The sequence below is a fragment of the Ornithodoros turicata genome, chromosome 1, assembly GCF_037126465.1.
Source record: "Ornithodoros turicata isolate Travis chromosome 1, ASM3712646v1, whole genome shotgun sequence".
NCBI lineage: Eukaryota > Metazoa > Arthropoda > Arachnida > Ixodida > Argasidae > Ornithodoros > Ornithodoros turicata.
In genome coordinates, this window is record NC_088201.1 from 79,582,229 (window position 1) to 79,602,103 (window position 19,875).

The 19,875-nt window shown below is 45.7% G+C and overlaps 1 protein-coding gene across 5 annotated transcripts; it reads left to right on the forward strand.

Moving 5' to 3' along the window:
- The first annotated feature begins 2,063 nt into the window (after nucleotides 1-2,063).
- On the forward strand, nucleotides 2,064-7,284 carry LOC135401391 (sentrin-specific protease 1-like). 5 transcript variants are annotated; one of them, XM_064633809.1, is made up of 4 exons: nucleotides 2,557-2,780; nucleotides 2,833-2,861; nucleotides 4,872-4,994; nucleotides 6,157-7,284. In XM_064633809.1, exon 4 carries the CDS (start codon nucleotides 6,195-6,197, stop codon nucleotides 7,134-7,136), a length of 942 nt encoding a protein of 313 aa, XP_064489879.1. In that variant the 5' UTR covers nucleotides 2,557-2,780; nucleotides 2,833-2,861; nucleotides 4,872-4,994; nucleotides 6,157-6,194; the 3' UTR covers nucleotides 7,137-7,284. The 5 variants fall into 5 exon arrangements, with proteins under 5 accessions (XP_064489888.1, XP_064489879.1, XP_064489865.1 ...); XM_064633795.1 differs by lacking the exon at nucleotides 4,872-4,994 and having other exon boundaries at nucleotides 2,558-2,780; XM_064633818.1 differs by lacking the exons at nucleotides 2,557-2,780; nucleotides 2,833-2,861; nucleotides 4,872-4,994 and adding an exon at nucleotides 2,064-2,148.
- The last annotated feature ends 12,591 nt before the right edge of the window (nucleotides 7,285-19,875 follow it).

Below are 19,875 nucleotides of genomic sequence, written 5' to 3' on the forward strand. Positions count from 1 at the left end.
ATGAAAATCAGTTTGTGGACTGTATAGTTGGGGTTGTTTATTGCATACCGTTTAGTTGCTGGCGTGAATATATTGGGCAAACATCCCGGTGCATTAATGTTAGGTTAAAGGAACATCGTTATTCGGTTAGCAGGGGGTATGGAAACTTGGTTGAGCATTTAAAAAGGTGCCAGGGTTGTGTTGCAAAATTCCATGAGAAAAAAAAATTATATAGGAGTAATAAGGGCGGTGCTTTATTATATCGTGGAGCTTTAAGTATAAAAAATGCGGGGTCCAGGTGTGTGAGTGTGCCTTCAGTGCTGATAACTGCTCCAGTCGAGAAGTTTTTGGAAGATTCAAACAGGAGGGACGCAAGATAAGTCTTATGCTTTTGATAAAGATAAAGTCACTAGGCATGCTGGGGGTGTGACTGGTAACTTTGCTGAAGAGGGCGTTGTTGGTTAGGTTAGAGGATATAAACCAAGTTTGATAACGTCGTTGTTCGTCAGTCTGTGCCTGTGTGTTGTGTCGTCTGTTGACTTGTTCCCCGGCACGGGGGTTTTATCGCTTTTAAAGCAGCGTGCTAGCCGCGGAATGTATCATAGAAGATCTTCAGCATAAGTCTCTGGTTTCAAAGCAATGCTCCGCCGCTCCCTTTTAGATAATGATTATATTAATGGTTGGAGTTTCAGACGTGCAGGTGGATTTGGTACAACGTACTCTACATAACAAATATGGGAAAGCCAGCAGCGGATGGTAGCCCCCGTCCCTACGCAACAATGCTGCAATTCTGCTCAGCAGAAGCATATGAATATGCGAGATGCATGGAGGAAATAAGAAAAGGAAGCGCCCCGACGGCTTTTCGACAGAAGACAGAAGCGTGGGGCAAGTGACGTGGGGATAGGAGGTGAGCTGTAGCTTCTTTGGAGCCACGCGAGGGTCACGTTACCTGAATAGCCCAATGAGGTTGCTTTGCACACGCCACTTCTGGGGCCACTTCGGCGCTCTGCCACCACACCTCTCCAAGTATTCCGAAAGTATGCGATGGGGGCTCCCATAGAGATGTATGTAACCGAAACCGGGGAAGGCGAGCGGTGATGTCACTGGAGTGGTCCCCAATCTCGGCTTCACCTCTCAGTGCAATAGGGCTCCTCCCCTCTTTCCTTCCTCCATGGCGAGATGGATATGCAACTTGGCACAACCGCGCCAAGAAACAATCAGAACAAATGAAGAATTAAAAAAATTAAAAACGAAGTGGTATGCTTCAAAAAGAGGTAAGATTTCTGCGTGTTGAAGACGTCTTGTATGTTCCTCAAGCTCAATGAGTAACGTAACTCAAGTGACTTAACCAAGCTTGCATCAGTACCTAAATTAACTGGCCTAACTTACTTAACTTAACCCTAGGTGCGTGATCTAATTACTTTAAGTAATTATTTGGGCTGCTTCGGTATGTCCATTTTGCGAGGCATTACGTCGAAGACACGACTGTCATTCACTAAGAAGACCCTTCCTGCGGCGTTGCTTGATATAAATCATGCTGAACGCATACACCTCTCTGAAACAACGGTACTATGCTGTGATTCTACGGGACCATTCTTTCTCCCATGCGGATACGATCATCTTTTCCAGGACTGTTATTTCGGAAACAATTTTACCCAGAACCCAGCATGAGAGATTATATATGATTATTGTAGAACTGATATTGCTTCTTATTGAAATATGGGCAGTGGAACGTGCGCTAGCACAAGCCCCAGCTCTGGATTGCACGGACGGTCCAAGTTTCGGAATACAAAACATAACGTAATTAAGAATAAAACGGCAGGACAACCGTGAAACATAGTTAAAATACATTAGTGTACCGCTGCCTTACAAAAATGTGTGATGACAAATAACGATGAGAGCGTGGAGCGCAATGAAAACTAGGACACAGTCAAAGTTGCTTCCCGTTGTTCTCTATGAGCGCACACACAGCGCTTTAGGGCCCACCAACATGGCGGCCTCATTTCGTGCCTCTCTTAACCGCTCCCCTCTCCTATGCGCGATCCAGCCTTTATACATCGAGATCAGTGGTCATGCCATATCTCCGACTGTCAGACGCAACCGGTTGTAATCTACACTCTGTGTGCAGGAGGACGGCGTCATGACCGTTACTGCTGATATCGCATCGAGGTAACTATCACCAACCTAGGAAACTAGCGCCAGTATTGTAGACGACCTGCGCCTGTGTGTTTCGAAAGAATTGTGCAGGCCTGTAGTATATAGGAGGCTATGCTCAAAGACGCAGGTTGTTCACCTCAGTTCTTACAGCCTAGTTGGATTTTTCCCGTCATGCATATAGCGCTGATCAAAAATAAACCCTTTTAGCACGACATCCCTAACCCTGCCTATGGTCAGTACCCAGAACAGCAGTCTCTGCTCTCAAATATCGGCAGCTCGCCTCCTGAGACTCTCAAGGCTGAATGGAATTTTCCTAGTGATAAGCGCACAATTGGGACCGAAGACAGTGAAAAAGAGGAAAAAAAAAAGAAAGGCCGTCGTTATCAACTACTGATGAAAGTTGCCGTGTTGACATCATGAAACTCATGCGCGAATACGATGACGTGCGAAGCTGGGGTGCTGGCACGAGAGAGATTATACATTTTCCGTGGAACGAAGAAGAAGAAGAAGAGGGGGAGAGACAACAGCAAAACCTGCGTCATTTGCTTCCATATGTCATGACAGAGCGCCGCCACAAGTGAAAGAGGAGGCTATTGCCACGCGCTCACGTGTTTCTGTTCGTCAAGCTCAGGATAGTGCGCTTTGTAAGTTCTTCCCTGTGGTATTCACATTGTATAATATTCGCTCTTGTCGCAGTGTGACAACGGAGGTCATTTGAGTGGAAGGTGAGTGAACAATGATAAATGACTGTTACGTATTTTTTGGAAGTACATCCTCAGTTCCGTGAAATAACCTCGTTGTTGGAGTACTAGTGAATGTTATTTGCAAGCGCAGTCTCTCGCAGATCGCTTTTGGAACAATTACCTATTTGAAGATATGAACAATTTGGAAGTAGTTGCATCAGTAACCTTTCTTCACCTGTTTAATTTAGATGTGAGTAATCGTCGCGTTCGTCGTGTGCGCTCGGGCCGTTTCTTGGCTTGCATTATCCTGGTAACATCGAATTAACCTGTCGTATCCGTACGACGGGAATCACAGTCTTTCTCTGTATGCATAGTTGATGGTTCTTGTGTAATGAGACTATTTTCTTTTGCTACGCTCCGCCTCCATTCTTGTACAATAGTGTGTTTACTATAGTACATCTGCTGTCCTTGCCGACATTTTCTGCTCAGTTATAACAAGGCACTCATGTAGATAGTTGGATATATTTCCCCTGTACAGCATGATCATCCATTTGCGCTGTTAGTTTTGAGCGTCCTGCCATGTTATGATAGATACATCACGGCAGGCTCACTGAGATGTGCGTCCGACACTGTGAAATGGTTCCTGTGGTAGATTTTCACACATCGCTGGGCCACCGAAGATGCATCCTGCACGTGATTATGATGTTGTACATAGTGCTGACGCCTCACCAGCCAATGTCACAGCAAAAAGCATCTCTCAGTGCTTATTTCCCATCAACTTCCCATCATTCTCTCAACGATTCGCGTATTATAAGCGCTGCGATATTAGCCGCTTTTATAGTATCAGTATATCAAAACTCTATAGTAGCTACGACGATTGCCTTGGTATGGTTTGAGCACTCCCTGAATGAACCCAACTCGCAGTGATGACTTCACATATTTCTGATATCGCTTTGCATGCGACTATGCACAGAAGCTCTTCGAATTATGTAGCAAGCATCCTCAGTATATCCAATGTTTATCATTCGTCTTGGTGCGAAAACAGTGCACCACATGCCTATTTAAAAAAGTGATTATTTTATTAGGGATGACGCGGTAAAATACACGCTTTCGGCTGCAGCAGACAACAAATAACATTTGCGCCACACATATATACAGGGTGTCCCCCGTAACTATAGAAGTAATTTTTAAAAATAGAAAAATCACTTTTTCCCTGTTTTCACCAATAGCGATGTACTCTACGCCTAAATGTCCACCTTAAGACGGCACAGGCAAGCTTCTGTGTCGATGCATTAATTAACTTTCGTTAATTATCAACGATAGAAGATTGACCCAATCAGAACATCGAATCTCTTGGAGTCACTGGTAACATTGTCGTCTTCAGCACAAAAATCGAGACAGTTATAGCTCGAGGAAAGGGCCTGTAAATAAGGCGATCTGATGGTCGTTTTTCGACGCTCAAGTAGAAGCGCTCCCGTTTGCCTTTCCTCTGTATGCGGGGGAGGGAAAACGCTGTCGCAGGGGGGTCAGATTGGTGCGACAGCTTTTTCCCACCCCGCATAGACAGGAAATGAAAACGGGAGCGCTTGTACTTGAGCGTCGAAAAATGACCACCAGAGCACCTTATTTCCAGGCCCTTTCCTCGCGTTATAACTTCCTCAATTTTTGTTCTGAAAACGGCAACGTTACCAGTGATCCCAAGGGATTCGATGTTCTCATTGGGTCAGTCTTCAATCGTTGATAATTAAAAAGTTAATGAACGAAAGTTAATTAATGCATCGTCACAGGAGCTTGCCTGAGCCATCGTAAGGTGGGCCTTTAGGCGTAGAGTACATCGCCATTGGTTAAAACTGAGAAAAAGTGATTTTTCTATTTTTAAAAATTACTTCTATAGTTACGGTGGACACCCTGTACATATATATATATATATATATATACAATGTGTATATAACAATATATATATATATATATATATTGGTAGTTGAAAAAAATTAAAGGCAGGCAACGAAGGTGTAGGAAGTAAGGAAAACGGGGGGAGTTATTTGTTTACAGGTGGAAGGTTAAGGGGATACTTCGACGTTGCGGCAGAAGCTCCGCCTTCATCAGGACTAAGGGGTCCCTTAGTCCTGACAGGGGTTGCACGATCGGTGAGGGTACGCCACGTGGCGGTCGTCGGTGAGTCACATTCTGGAATATTCCACAAGGTCAAGTCCGGGTGGTGATGGCATTCTTCTTGGGAGCCAGCTCAGGGTGAGCTGTGCTTAGGCCGTAGCTGAAAAGAAAAGAAAAAAGAAAGACAAGCGAGGAAAGGAAAAGGACCCTGAGCTGGCTCCCCAAGAAGAATGACATCACCACACGGATTTGAACCTGTTTAAGCAATGTGCAACCCCTGTATCCCTTTTGTCCTGACGAAGACAGTGCATCATGGAGCTGAAGGTTTTTTGTTAGTGATTGATAAAATAGTGTAAATACAGGCTAGCTGGTGGACGAAATCCATGACGAAACGAGCCTGAGCATGGGCAACATGAAAAACACGAACATAAACGTATGTTCGTGTTTCTCGTGATGCCCATGTTCAGGCTTGTTTCGCCATGGCTTTGCATTCGGCGCTGAATCATTCCGATTAACATACGAACGCCGGCCGTATTCGTAGCGGTAATGTGGTGAAGGTGAAGTACGGCCCATCGGTCATGCACACAGTGGAGGATGGAGCAGCCAGGGTACGGAATGAACACCGCACCTCACCCGACCGAAACATGGAAAATATTCGATTCCGGCCAGAATTTTCGCGAAAGACGACCCAATGCCGTCCGGAAACCAGCAAAACCATCCACGAAATAATAAGATGTAACCTCTCGGAGATGAAAATATGACAAAATATGCACTTTTCGTGCACTTTCATGCGCAATATGCCACAACGTGCAAAACATGCGTTTATATGTACCATAGAACTCTTCTGGTCGGTCCCAAACCAAGACCACAAGTGCGTTATCATTGTCCTGATACGAAACCATATCGAGAAAAGTAAAATGCATTTGGAAGAAAATCGGCGCTGTAGTTATGGCACACCTGTCTGGCAGAATTTTACACTAAGTTAGTGAACTGAAGATTCCTGTGGTGCCATATTTATTCGATCTGGAGTTACTTTTTGGCAGTATGACATTCACTGGTGATTAATGGCAAAGGAACCAAAAGAGAAAAAAAAAAACGAAAAGAAAAGAAGTATCATGATTTTGATATTATCCCTGCTACTACCACACTCCCCAAAACTGATGGGTCATTGTTGAAGCATGTGCAGCATGCCCACAAATCCAATAAGTATTGTGCACTTTTTCAGGAGCGGCGTCTGAGATCCTCCTCCCCATCCAATGCTCGATGTTCCAAGACTTTGTCCCCATCTTGAAGGCCAAATCTCGCTGCTGTTGTCGGGCTGATTCATGGAACTTCGAGGCCTGCCTCGACACTCACAGCGCTTTCGTTAAAGCTCTACCTTCCACCCTGGAGAAACCAAACACAGGAGACCTTCCTCCACTGATGAAAGACTGCAGTGTCGTGTTACAACGATTGGAAGAGGTCTGTCCCAACTTTCGATGCCGGAAAGGTACAAAGAGACCGGCTTCGCCCAGTGAAAAGGGAGCCGACGAGGACGGCGAATACGACTGGATGATGAAGCACGTGAATTACATGCTGCTGAACGAAGAGGCAGGCCGCCCCTTGAGCAAAAAGGCAGGCTACAATGTAACAGTCGAAGACATCCACACCGTTCTGAGACACAACTGGTTGAACGATGTTGTGATCGACGTGTACATGCAGCTCATCACCGACATGGCAAAGAAGAAGGAAGGAGCCAGCAACATTCACGCACTCACTACACACTTTTTCAGTGTGCTCCGCAGCACAGGCTACAAGGCGATCGAACAATGGACAGAGAACGTGGACCTGTTCTCATACCGGCTCGTTTTGGTGCCCGTTCACGACGTAGACCACTGGTCCCTAGCAGTGCTGAACATCCAGGCGAAGCAGATTGACTTTTACGACTCGTTGGGGCGCAGAAACGAGGACTGCTGTCAAATACTAATTGACTTCTTGCAGCGTGAGCACCGGCGCAAAACGGGGCGGAAACTTTCACCTGACACGTGGGGCTCTAACTCCGTACGCAACATCCCCACACAGACCAATACGTATGACTGTGGTGCCTTTGTGTGCCTCTATGCAGAGTGCATAGGAAGGGGCATACCATTTGAATTCTCGAGCAATGACCTGCCCAAGTTGCGCTACCGCATTGCCTACGAGATTCTGCAGGGGCGCTTGCTCTGAACTATAGTTTCCTTGCCTGTTTGACGAAGATGTTATGAGTTGCCATTCAACAAGAGGTCCGAAAAGAACAAGTTATGTAAACACAAACAAGTCATTATCTCATTTGTTCCAAGTGGGACATCTGTGAAATAACATGTTTTTAAATCTATATTTAAATATCCATTCTTTGCGTAGATTAATCTCGGGGTGGTGAGGAGCTCTCCGTCATCCTGTAGTGATTTGATGTCCTCCTTTTAAACAGCATCGTCCCCGTTACTTTCACGCGTTTACTTATATCACATACAACTGCAACCAGCACTGTTGCTGAGTGATGAGCCCTTTCATACCTTTTTTTTAACCATCTTTCACTTTTTTAGACGCACTCGATATTTGAACGCTTTGTGGTTTCATGCAAAGTTTGTACTAGTTCTAAGCATTACCATTTTTTTCGAAAGTACCGTATTTTCACACGTATTAGCCGCGGCTTATGCGCGATTTTTTTTTCGCGGACGCTCTGCGGCTTATCTGCGGCTCTTTTTCCCTGGTATTTTCCCCATACCCCGGATTAGACGAAAGGGCCGACAGCGCCTCACGTTTTTCGGAGCAGGACCGCCCTGCCAGTGCACGAACAATACCGAACATGGGCGGGTCCACATTCGTGTGGACTGACCTTCCGAATACATTCCCCCACGCAGCTTTAACAAAAGGGGTGACAGTGATTAATGTCTCCTGGAACACCACGAACTCGTCAATCCACGAAAAACACGCAAAAAGGGCACAATCCGATCTTAGTAGAACACTACAACTGACCTCCTTTGTTATACATTATGCCGACACCGGAATGTGCACCACAGGGTTTATGGCCTTCCCTACTGGTTTAATGCACAGAGCAGTCGCATCGTATTACCCGCGGCTTATCTGCGAGTGCGGCTTATCTGCAAAAACATTTTCAAAATGTATCTAAAAACGAGTCCTGCGGTGCGGCTAATACGCGTGAAAATACGGTAGTTTTTACACAGTTGTTCTCAATTCAGTTAGCGTCCTTATTGCATTGGCTTTAGGTTCTCTCATGTCGTAGCTTTCAAGTCACCTGTCTGTCTGTCTGTGTCTGTCTGTCGCGTCTTTCCACAAGCAAGGAACCTCAGCTGTAGGCAATGGCCTTTATTCATCGAAGTGACATGCAGCCCTCCTGGCTGCACACTGACGCTGGCGTACAGAAGTTGCACCCCTTTTATCAGGTTAGCAACGTGGCGGAAGGCCTTGACTTATCTATCAACAGCTGCTGTCATGCGCCAACGATACAATATCACATCTTCCCCCCATCATAAGCTGAAACAACGAAATTTACACAATCCCGACGATCTAACACGTTTTCCAGATTTTCGTTTAAAACGTTTCCGTTTAAACGTTTTATACGCCGTTTAGATTCACGTATAGTCTGGAAAACGTATCCTTATGAAACGTTTAAACGTTTTGTTTAATGCGAAACGTTTAAACGTTTTGTTAATGCGAAACGTTTAAGCGTTTTGTTAAAATGAAGCGGTTGAACGTTATGTCAAGGAGAAGCGTTTAAACGTCTTGTTAATACGAAACTCAACGCCTTTCGAAATGAATAGCTATTTAAGCAATTTATCTTTATTAATGGGAAACATGGAAGTGCCAGGCATTACGGGGACAGAGACAGGAGTTGTCCCCGTTATGCCTGGCGCGTCCATGGTTCCCATCAGCAATTACTACGCCAGTTTCTCACTGTCTTATAAGCAGGGAAGGATAACGGACGTATTTTCGTTACCGTTTTCATTTTCGTTACTGCTATAGTTACCTTTCCGTTATCCGTTTCTGGTACCAGCTTTTGATTTCGTTTCCGTTACTGTTTCCGGTAATGGAATGGCTGTTACCGAGCTGCGGGAGGACAGCCCGTCGGCTCTGTCAGCACCCTGTTTTGCCCAAGTGCTGCTTCGGTGTCACGCGTACACACTACACAAGTAATTTTACGTCGTTGGGATGCGCACATCTTGCAAGATTTTTAAAGTGTAGGAATATGTCTTCAGTCAGTCTTCTGTCTTCAGTAGCTCTGAGTCCAGCAACCCACGATGGGAGTAACCTTCATCCAATGTCGCATTAATAGGCGGACGCTGTCAGTAGTAAACAATACTGCCATAGCCACAGCGAAATGACGAAGGTAAAAAAAAATCATATGCTGTCATCCTCGTGCTATGGTGGAGCAGAGTGCGTGGAGTCTATGTTGTGTAAGTGTCATCTACGTAGGTGATGTCACGAGTAGGTAAGCGAGTGCTCCACACTTGATATCCAATACTGCGCTTTGTTTCCATGCTGTCGTGTAGTATTTAGAGCATTACGGCATTACGGAATGGAGTCATTAAAATACAGAAATAAAATGAAAGTTCACTGAAATGTCGTCGCACAACAGTAATAGCCATTACCCGAATTCAATACCGTACGATAATTTTCGTTTCCGTTTCTGCTTCCGGTAATGGGGGACAGTGGTATGCGTTTCCGTTTCCGTTATCGTTACCATCTCCAAGATTGGTAATATACCTTTTCTGTTTCCGTTACCATTACCGTTACCCTTCCCTGCTTACAAGTTATAAGTAGCTTATTAATTCAGTTCATATTTGGCTTCTAAGCAACCCTATTTGTGTTCATTTTCGTCGTACATTATGAACCGACGTGTTTCACTACAGTTTGAAACATGTCGAGCTCGTAATGGCAGTAATGGCGTTTGAGTCTTTTGGGTAGCTTATACTAAGAATTTTGTATTTGTCTTCTTTACGCGAGTAGTATTTTGGTGAAAAGACCAACGCGGAAGATTGTGACCTTGAGCGACTACTTTAGCCTGGAGCATGTAACCTGCTCTTTCCTGCTGGTTCCCACTATTGCACTCTAAAACCAGAACATTTGCCAATTATGCGTTAAGAACCAATCACTGTCCCCAATGATATCATTCTTGCGCCAGAGTGGGAAAAAAGGGATGAGCACGACTTTTGTGGCGTCATGCACTGACGCGAATTCCCACAAAGAGCCGTACACCTCCCGTTATGAACAAATTGGGATGGAGAAAAGATTGACACCCAGAATTGTAATCCTGCCGGACGATGTCGATGAGATAAAGCTCCGTTTTTGGAGTGTCAGCGATCCCAATGCCATGAGTGCACGCGGAGCGGTGTACGCTGCGAACGGGGTCGTGGCAACGCTCTATTAACCACCAAGAAACGGAATAAAATGCGCCCTGCGCTGTGGCTGTTCTTTATTAAACATAAGACGATCACAAATGAGCGGGACAAAGTAACATGCCACTTTAACGATACCCTGCACTGTCTTTCAAGGAAAGTAAGCTGTAGTGTTTAGAGGAGGAAAGAAGACAAAAAAACGAAAATTTGCAGTTCACTTCTTCCTTATAATAATATCACCCTCATGGTCATCGTAACATATACAAATAACGAACAATAACGGAACGTGTTTAACGCACATGCGATCTATCGCTTATGGTAACAAAAAAAGAAAGAGGGGGAACGTTTCCTGAAGAAACGTTTACGTACGTATTCGTACCGTGAGACCTTCTATGTAAAAGAAAACGATGAAACGTTTCCTAGGAAAACGTTTATATACGTATACGTGCCGCTGTACGTTTATGCAAACGAAAACGTTTAAACGTATCCTGGGAAAACGCTTACATACGTACACGTGCTGTTCAACGTATATCTAACTGAACACGTTTAAACGTGTTTTAAGAAAACGTTTAATCTGTGAAACTTGTAACAAAACGCGTTTCTTAAGAAAACGTTTAAACGTTTAATAGAGAGCTCTAATATAAAGGCAATATGTGTCCTTATATACGGCCTTGTACATGGATCTATTCAGGTAGCCTGATAACCAGGGTTGAAAAAAACCCGGATATTTTAAAACAAGATCCTCTCCAGTGGGCTTTTTTGGATAAAACCCGGATATTTTTGGAAGGTTTTGGAGACTATAGACAAGCCTAGAAATGTGACACAGAGTAAAAACAATTGTGTTTCACTGTTCTTGACTTCGGGTGACCTCTCACAGTTTCGGTTTATGGATCTGTCTGTCACAGTAACATTGAATGAGTTTCCATTGTTTTCCGAAAAGTGGAGTTCCGTGCACGCGTCGTTGAATGGTGTAGACTCCTGACGCCTGGATTAGCTGTCGTGTTTCGGCGCACTTCAGTTACAGGGCCTGCAGGAAGCGGAAGAAAGCCTTTCCCTGAATGGGCAGAAGTAGAGGAAATCGGGAAAAGTTTAAATTTGAAAAGTTATAGGTTAAAAAGTTATGTTAAAAAGTTACAAAGTTAAAAAATTTAGAAGTCAGTGTACAGTTCCCGGCAAAAGTTTACGGAACGCGCGAGCAGTGTATTTTCCCCTGGGTGCGACACCCTACCGGCAAGCGGAGGCTTGCTCACTTGCTCAGAGGAGTGGAGGAGTGCGCTGGCAGCGATACCAATTCAAACCACGTTTCAAGCACATTCAAGCGATACCGAAACTACCGCGGTGTGTCGCTACCAGCGCACTCGTTCACCCCTCTGAACGAGTAAACGAGCCCGTTTCCGCTCGCCCGTAGGGTCACTAGGGTGTCCCACCGTGGAAGAAATGCACTGCTCATGTGTTTCGTAACTTTTGTCGGGGCCTGTACCTGGGCGTTTGTAAACAGTCAACACTACAATGAAATAAAGCGGGAGTTTTCCGTGTGACGTTGAATTCAAATTGTCTTTCACATCACACCTGGAGAAAGTCCTTAAAGAAATGCGGATAAAAGCCATGTGGATTAAATCCAAACAACCCTGCTGATAACGGTCTGGAGGATATCTTCGAAATATATATACAGGGTGTCCCAGAAAACGTGTCACTGAATTATAATAAAAAAACTACACCACCTAGAGTCATGCCGTCAATGGCATTTGTTCTTACTGGGTTTTTGCCACCTCCTCATGTGAATGTCGTGTAACGTAAGTTTAATTATGTAAGTTTTTGCGAGCTTAAGTCGGAAATTTCCCTAGTAAAGGTCACTTTTTTACCCCACCAATGTGAAGAGCGTGTCTAATTTAGTCAAATTTATGATAATTGACAGGAATATTCAGGAGCTATCCCATCGGAAAAAATAGCCGAACATCATGCTGTATGGAGGTCGCACAGAATAGCTCACGATGAATTTTTCAGCGCAATCTTTGCCAGTCCGACGAAAGGAGGTTGGAAACCCAGCCCTCCTCGACATCGCAGAAAGAGATAAAACAAGCACGGCTTATCACGTCCGACTTTCGCTGGGATAATGCTTTCCCTCTCTCAATTTTAGGAACTGTTACTTTTTCTACTATCACTCTATGGGCTGGCTTCGGAACCTCCTTTCGTCGCACTGCGAGCGATTGCGCTCAAAAAGTCATCGCGCGCTATGGTCCGGTGCTCCGAAAAGCATGATATTCGGCTATTTTTTTTCGATGGGATAGCTCGTAAATATCACTGTGAATTATCGTGAATTTGAGTGAATTCGGCGCGCTCTGTATTGGTGGGGTAAAAAAGTGACCTTTACTTGGCAAATTTCCGAGTTCAGTTCGCAAATATTTACATAATTAAACTTGGAGTACATGACATTCACATCAGGTGGTGGCAAAAACCTAATAAGAACAAATGCCGTTGACCGCATGATTCTAGGTGGCGTAGTTTTTTTATTATAATTCAATGACACGTTTTCTGGGACACCCTGTATAACGAGAAGGGTATCTACGTTCCATCTGGGATGACGAAGATGGTTCCCGTAGCTGTGGTCTTCTCGGCGGCTCATCCACCTGCGACCGATGGAAAGAGATCTGATCATGCTTCTTGACCTGTTTGTTGTGGGAAGTCTGTGTCCATAGTGTGGTCTGTGGGCGCTTGTGCCGTTATTAACTGGTCAGCATGTCTCCTCCAGACGATTGTACCGTTCTGCTGAGCCACCTTGACTTTGTATGACACCGGTCCTGTTCTTTGTACAATATACCCCGTTATCCCATTTCTCACCACCACGGGATTTTTGACTCGCACAGGATCTCCAACTTGAAAAACGCGGTCTTTGGGTCCTCCGGGTCAGGACCTGCGTCACTTGCTTCTGTCGGACGGCGAAGTTGGCTGATAGCTTCACGACATCAGGCCTGGTTCTCAGTGTTCTTCCCAACATAAGAGATGCGACTCCATCGTCGTAGCATGTGGTGTGTTTTTGTACATTAAAAATAAATTAGTCAGCCTCACCTCCAAGGAATGGTTTCGATCCTCCTTCAACCCGTCTTTCAGCGCTCTGATGAATCTCTCTGCTGTCCCATTAGTTGATTGATGGTAGAGCGCTGATGTCACGTGTCTTAGGCAATTTTGCTTGAGAAACTCCTGAAATGACTCAGGGCAAAACATAGTCCCGTTATCAGTAACAATTGTGCCAGGAATTCCCAATCGCGTAAACAGTTCACGCACGCGTTGCAAGGTATATCTAAACAGGTAGCGCAACTCCCATAGGCCCCTGTGTCTTCAGAATGACGCCATGATTGAGACGGTCAGCGCCATCCATCCGTTGGGCGGACTACTACAATTGTAAATAAATGACGTCAGAGATGACGTCACTAGTATGAATAATAATTAGTGCATAATTAGCCATGCACGTTTACATTGGCCCACTTCGCTTGCTCTGTATTCCCTTTTCCGCGCCCAGTCAACAATACCAGACGAGAACACAGAAAAATAAAGCATATCAGGTTTAATGAATCATATCAATTCCAAATACATACGGTTATCACAGATTTTGACAACTCCAAACAGAAAGGCATCGTGATGACCATACAGAAATTAGGAAGGCTCACATAAGGCCCATTTCTCACCCAGAGCTATACGTACACCTAGTGATTAGACATTTGCATTTATTCAATGAGTGGCCGTTATAGGTCCATTGCAACAAAACACGACATCGTTGGTGCACAGTTGGTTCCTGCTAACACTCATACTATCATGGCCGCTCGTCCCATGACGAAATATTTTTATTCGCGGGCCCAGCAACAGGGGATGCATTGTATTCACCTGTTCACACGTGTTAATCTTGGTCTACAGCACGGAGATGCGAACGTCGCTTCCTGTTTGACCCAAAGAGTGTACGAACTCCGTATTACAATGCATGGACACACGGTACGGATACAGAGACGCACGGATAAACACCCCAACTGTGACACATGCGCAAAGGAGCAGGATCAGGATACGGAAATGTACTGAGTGGTAGATGATCTCGTATATGTGCACGAGCGGGGCATCAAAAAGTTTTTCTACATTGAAATTATGAATAACCTATTAGTACACACACAAGCGACGCCCATGTCGCAAAGTTTTTCTGTTTACAACCGTACCTCTACTGTCAACACCCAGGATCGCTCGCGCCTCTTGCTGGTGGCCTTGCCGATGGGTCTGATTTGGTATTTTCGCTAGTTTTCGCTACCAGTTTAGATATACCTTGCGCGTTGTATAGTCACTGTTGCTCTCGTGCGGCTTGACGTGTGGTTGCGATACTGGATGCTTGACTTTTCACCAAATATGGTTTGAAGTGGCTTCTGTTCTGTCAGAAAACTGAACTCTCGCGCGTACAAGTAGTTATGAAACTCATTAACGCCGAATACTAAAGCGAGCGCTACCTCCAAGTGGCTGTAATTTGCCTCTGCTGCACTCAGTGTTCTTTTCTTTTTTTTACTTTCGTGTTAGTGCCGCGAAGCAACTGTGGCTATGAGTTGCGTACAGATGGAGAGAGGACAGCAGGAAGGAGTGGGGGACAGGAGAGGTTAGTATGCGTTTTGGGCCGACTTCAGGGGGAACTGTGCCGACATTCGTCTGGCCAGTCTTCGGAAAACCCAGGGAAAACCTGAGACAGCACAGCCGGCTGTAGGATTCGGACCCACCACCTCCCAGTCAGCACGACACCAACGAGCGAAACGCCTTAACCCACTCGGCCATGCTGCTTGTACTCAGTGTTCTTGACGCGTAGGCTACCGGCTTCATACTTCCGTCTTTTTGTCTGTGCCATAGTACGGCTCCCACTCCGAAAGCTGCGGCGTCGCATTCAAGCTGCAACGGATTATCTGGGTCGTAGTGTACCAAGAGCGGGGGTGATGCGAGCAATCTTTTTATTTTATCGAACGCATTCTGGCGCCGCAGGTTCCAAGACCATGCTATGTTGATTCTTATGAGTCTGTGCAAATGATACAGGACACTCGATGGGTCTGGCAAGAATTTCTCGTAGAAATTGATTACTCCAAGGAGTGAGCGACGCTGTTGCTTGTCTGTCGGAGCCGAGGCACGCAGTACCGCTTCAACGTTTTCTTATGTGGGTTTCAGTGTTGCGGAGTTGCCACTCCGGAGATGGAATGATTTTGCAATCATTCTAGATTTAGCCTGGCCCGGAATGGATTTGGAATGGGATGGCGGAAACTGTCCTAGGAATGGGAATGGAATGGTCTGGGTGCCCCGGTGGCAGTTTTGGTTTCAACGTGCTACTTTCTGCCCTGGCACCCTTTGCACCGCACCTGCACACGGTCAAGAGTGAAATAACCTGGTCTTTGTGCTTTCTCAGTGCTTGCTAATGTCAATCTCCTCTAGCACTGCTGGACTTGCCAGTATGGTTACCGGTCTTTTTCGTTTATTGATGGAATTAACGGAATGGGATTGGGTTGCCAAGCCATTCCAGGAGTGGGAACTGACCATACCTTTTCATTCCGAGGACTTGAAAGGAATAGAATCTTCGCAAATCTCCATTCCTCGGAATGGAATTGGAACGGAATGGGAGACCCCCATTCCGCAACCCTGGTAGGTTTTATTTCTTCAGCGCTAATGATGTGCCCTAAATCACGTTTTTGAAAAATTCACATTTTCCCTTTTATATGTGACCACCTCGTTCCATTAGGCGCTGCAGTACCGATTCCAAAAGCCGGACGTGCTCCTGCTCTGGCCATCCCATAACAAGAATGTTGTCCAGGTAGACGATGACGCCATCAGGGTCTTTCGGCGTGTTATCCTTTATCCTCTGGAAAGTTGCAGGCGCTGAGCTAACGCCGAACGCCATGCGGTTCATTTCATACAATCCCTTGTGGGTGTTCAGCGTTTAGTACTGACTCGACCGCCCGTCGACTTCAATTTGAAGATAATCGCGGTTCAGGTAAATTTTTGAAAAATATCTTCCCCCTGCAAGCGGTGCAAATATCTCATCCAACCCTGGAAGAGGACACTTTTCGACTTCAAGACACCAGACAACCACGACAAAATGTATATGTCCAAACAATATTCGGAGATTGCCGAAGCGGGCATTCCATGTGAGAGCCGCAAAGATATATCCAAAGAATGTTCGGAGATTGCCGAAGAGGACATGTCGGGTAGCATCCACAAAGATATGTCCAAAAATGTACCGAGAACACCGCGGTTGGGCCTTTCACTCCGGTCTCTGGGGGAGGAAATGTTGAGTGGCAAGTGGGGTTCGCGCTGGCAGTAGTCACATGACACCTTTCGAGCCGGAAGACGAATGGCGAAGTTGCCTGTTTAGCGATGAAGCACGAAGCCCAGTCAAGACACAGTTCAGTTAGTTCAAAGTGATGTGAAACCGCGGGAGTAGACGCGGCTGCTGGATTGCTTCATTAAATAATTGCGACGCAAATTTCTTCTTTCGTAAAAGTAAGTATGTCATACTATACCGTATACATAATGCACGGGTATAGAGCCTTAGAAAGCAAATGCAGCCTGTTTATATAATGGCGTGACCACATTGCTGAGAGTGCCAATTTTTAAACAATCTTGTCCCGCTTGGATTGCTTCTATAAATGCTACGGAGAAATACTGCGTTATTATGAGGCAAAATCAGTGCAGGTTTACGCCTGGTGTTACGTGTTAACTGTGCTACCTGTTAACTAACACAGAAGATAATTGCGTTCCCCGATTGAACGCGATCGGTGTGAATTAGAGACGCACAACGAACGCATTACATGAACGCGAGCGCTGTTTGGATTAGAGATCTCCAGTACACAAGTGACGCTTGTTGTAGTGTGGTCTGTGTGGCGACAATAACAAGTTAATCCCCAAATATACCTCTCTTGTAGGCCTCCGAGAAGTAAACGCTTTCGAGATAGAGAGCGTCATCTAGTCCTACCTACGACATGCAAATCGAGTCAAATTGGAAGTTTGTAATTTTTGTAGATTACCAGAGTAAATAAAGTTTGCCAGAGCATTACACACTGACTCAGGAATTGGCTGACGCTTTTTTTTATTAGACTCATCATTTGTCCTCATATATGTGTGCACGTCTGCGTGGCTGTCGAAGAAATGTAGTGTAATTTCACACGGATGTGCGAAACGTCTGCAACTTGTGCACAGTACACTCCATATGTAAAGTTTTGGAGCATCGTCTGGTGGGGTGGACACATTAAATAATGGTAATAGCATTAAGGATCATTAATATCCAAGTGATACATTCTTGGGATATTCCTGGGAATGTCCAAAGGGGTATCACGGGGACATGCATGTGCCTAACCAGTGACATTTCTGGAATGCAGGTGGGATATTGAATATCCAATAGAGGAATATCCCTGGGACGTTTGCGGGATGACATTTTGTTGTCTGGGCTTGGTTTAATGTTGTCCGGTAGTCACCACATAATCGGACAGAGCCGTCCTTCTTAATGACGAGCACTACTGGCGCGCCGTATGTACTGCAACTTGTTTGCGATTTCACTCCCAGCTTTTCTAATTCAGGTAGGCTTCGAGCCTTCAAGAAGCGTGGCGTGCTGTCTTAAGTTGAAGGCATGCTTGCTCACCCTTAATCTTCTATAGTCCTTCGGCGAACAGAGGTTTGTATCTTTGGACGAACTGTCCGGTGAGCGCCTTGACGTCGAGTTACATAGTATTTAATCCTGACCAGTCCAACCGCAGTTCACGCAGGCTGTCGCGACCCAGGAGAGGTACACCCTGTTGTCGTAGGATATGAAGCGGCAGAATCCGTTGGCTCCCTCCGTAGTTGACGTTGACCATAAGGCACCCTTGGGGGATCTGTGCTTCATCAGTATGCGTACGCAGCCGTAGAGAGGTAGGTTCCAATGTCAGATGCTGGAAGCATGTTTTGGTACAGCTCAAAAGACATTACCGACGCAGGGGCACCAGTGTCAATTTCTATCTCGAGCGGGACGCCTTCGACAGTGACTGTCGCATGCATAAGTCAGTGTTTCGTCCTCGGCAAATAAACATTTTTGCACGTCGAGTCGGTATAGTCCGCACACGGACATATCTCGCAAGGTTTCTTCTAGATTCGCTCCAAGTTTGCAGCCTCGCGCAATTCGCTTTAGTTGAGGAACAAAGTGCACGATAGGTTGAGTCTCCCCTTGTAGATATTTGTGAAATTTCGCCGTATCGGCAAACACTTAGGGAGGACCCCCACATTAATCGGCACCCTCCAGGGAGTCATTACACTAATTGGGGAGCATTTAACTCGTGTCCAGACCAGCTGTGTGTTGGCGGCAACCTGTGTCCATAAAAAAGAAAAAAATAGATAGAAATAGAGTGGAGAGAAACAATTTATTATTCGAAAATCAACGATGCCGTGGCAAAGAAACCGCTCCGGAACGCCCGAGTGACCAGGGACCGCCATGTTGCTTGTTGACGGGTGGTAGTTGCAGAGATTGACTACAGGTGGCCACCTAGTTGCAAGGCATCACACCAGATGGCGCCACCATCATAGCTCTATGCGAGAAAGACAGAGAACAACAAGATACTAGCGGCAGGTAAAATTGCAACACTGCTCAACAAGTCTAGGCATGCCAGAGCGCGTGAAAAAGGTCTAACCGCTACTGCTAAACAGCACGGAGAAAACAATACACATCGGGGAAAAGGCTTATGGGCGACCGGTTAGGTCTAACCTCAGCCTCGCTGCACAACGCTGCTAAATTCAACAGCTAACACACGACGACAACCACAAAATACTAGGCTCACAACGCTAAACGTGCGTAGCTCGGTACGCTACGGGTCACTGCTAAACAAGTCTAAACATGCGCGTACAGGGAATAAGGCCTATCCGTTATGGCAAACATGCGAGAAAAGGCTTAACACGAGCGCGGTAAAACAATGCACAAACATCGAGCACAGCAAATCACTCACCTTTTCCCCCACGGCGACGGTGCGTCCGATTCCGACGACAGTCAAGGATCAGCTGACTCGGCGCGGGGACCGCGGAGCGACCAACCGCACGTCATCATTCTGACCGATTCGTGGAAAACGCCATGTGTGGTTTATTCTCCTGCGTTTCTCGCTGACGAGGAAAGACAAAAAACGAAGAACTTCGCGAATTTATTCGTGGCATCGTCAAGGAAGCCTTCCAAGCCCATCGCCTGAAATGGTTGCAAGCACGTCAAGAAATGTGTCAGGAGAAGATGAAGACGCTCGACCGCATCTTAGCGGCAGACAGACTGACGAAAAAGAAGTCCAACTTTAGCCTGGATAATGTGTATTGGGAACGCAGTTCCGATCTAGAGGATGACGACGACGTCTAAATAAAAGTGATGCATTTCTCTATGGGTCTCAGTCTCTCCTTTTTCTTTGTGCAACGTGTACACACGCAACATGTCTTCCCCCGAAACTTTTCGTTTCCGCCACCCTTTTCGCTGTATCTTAAAGGGAGACTCCGCACCAAAAGCGTTATGAACTAACAATGCTACGTCAATCTATATCGTATGATGTTTCAGTGGTCGGAATATC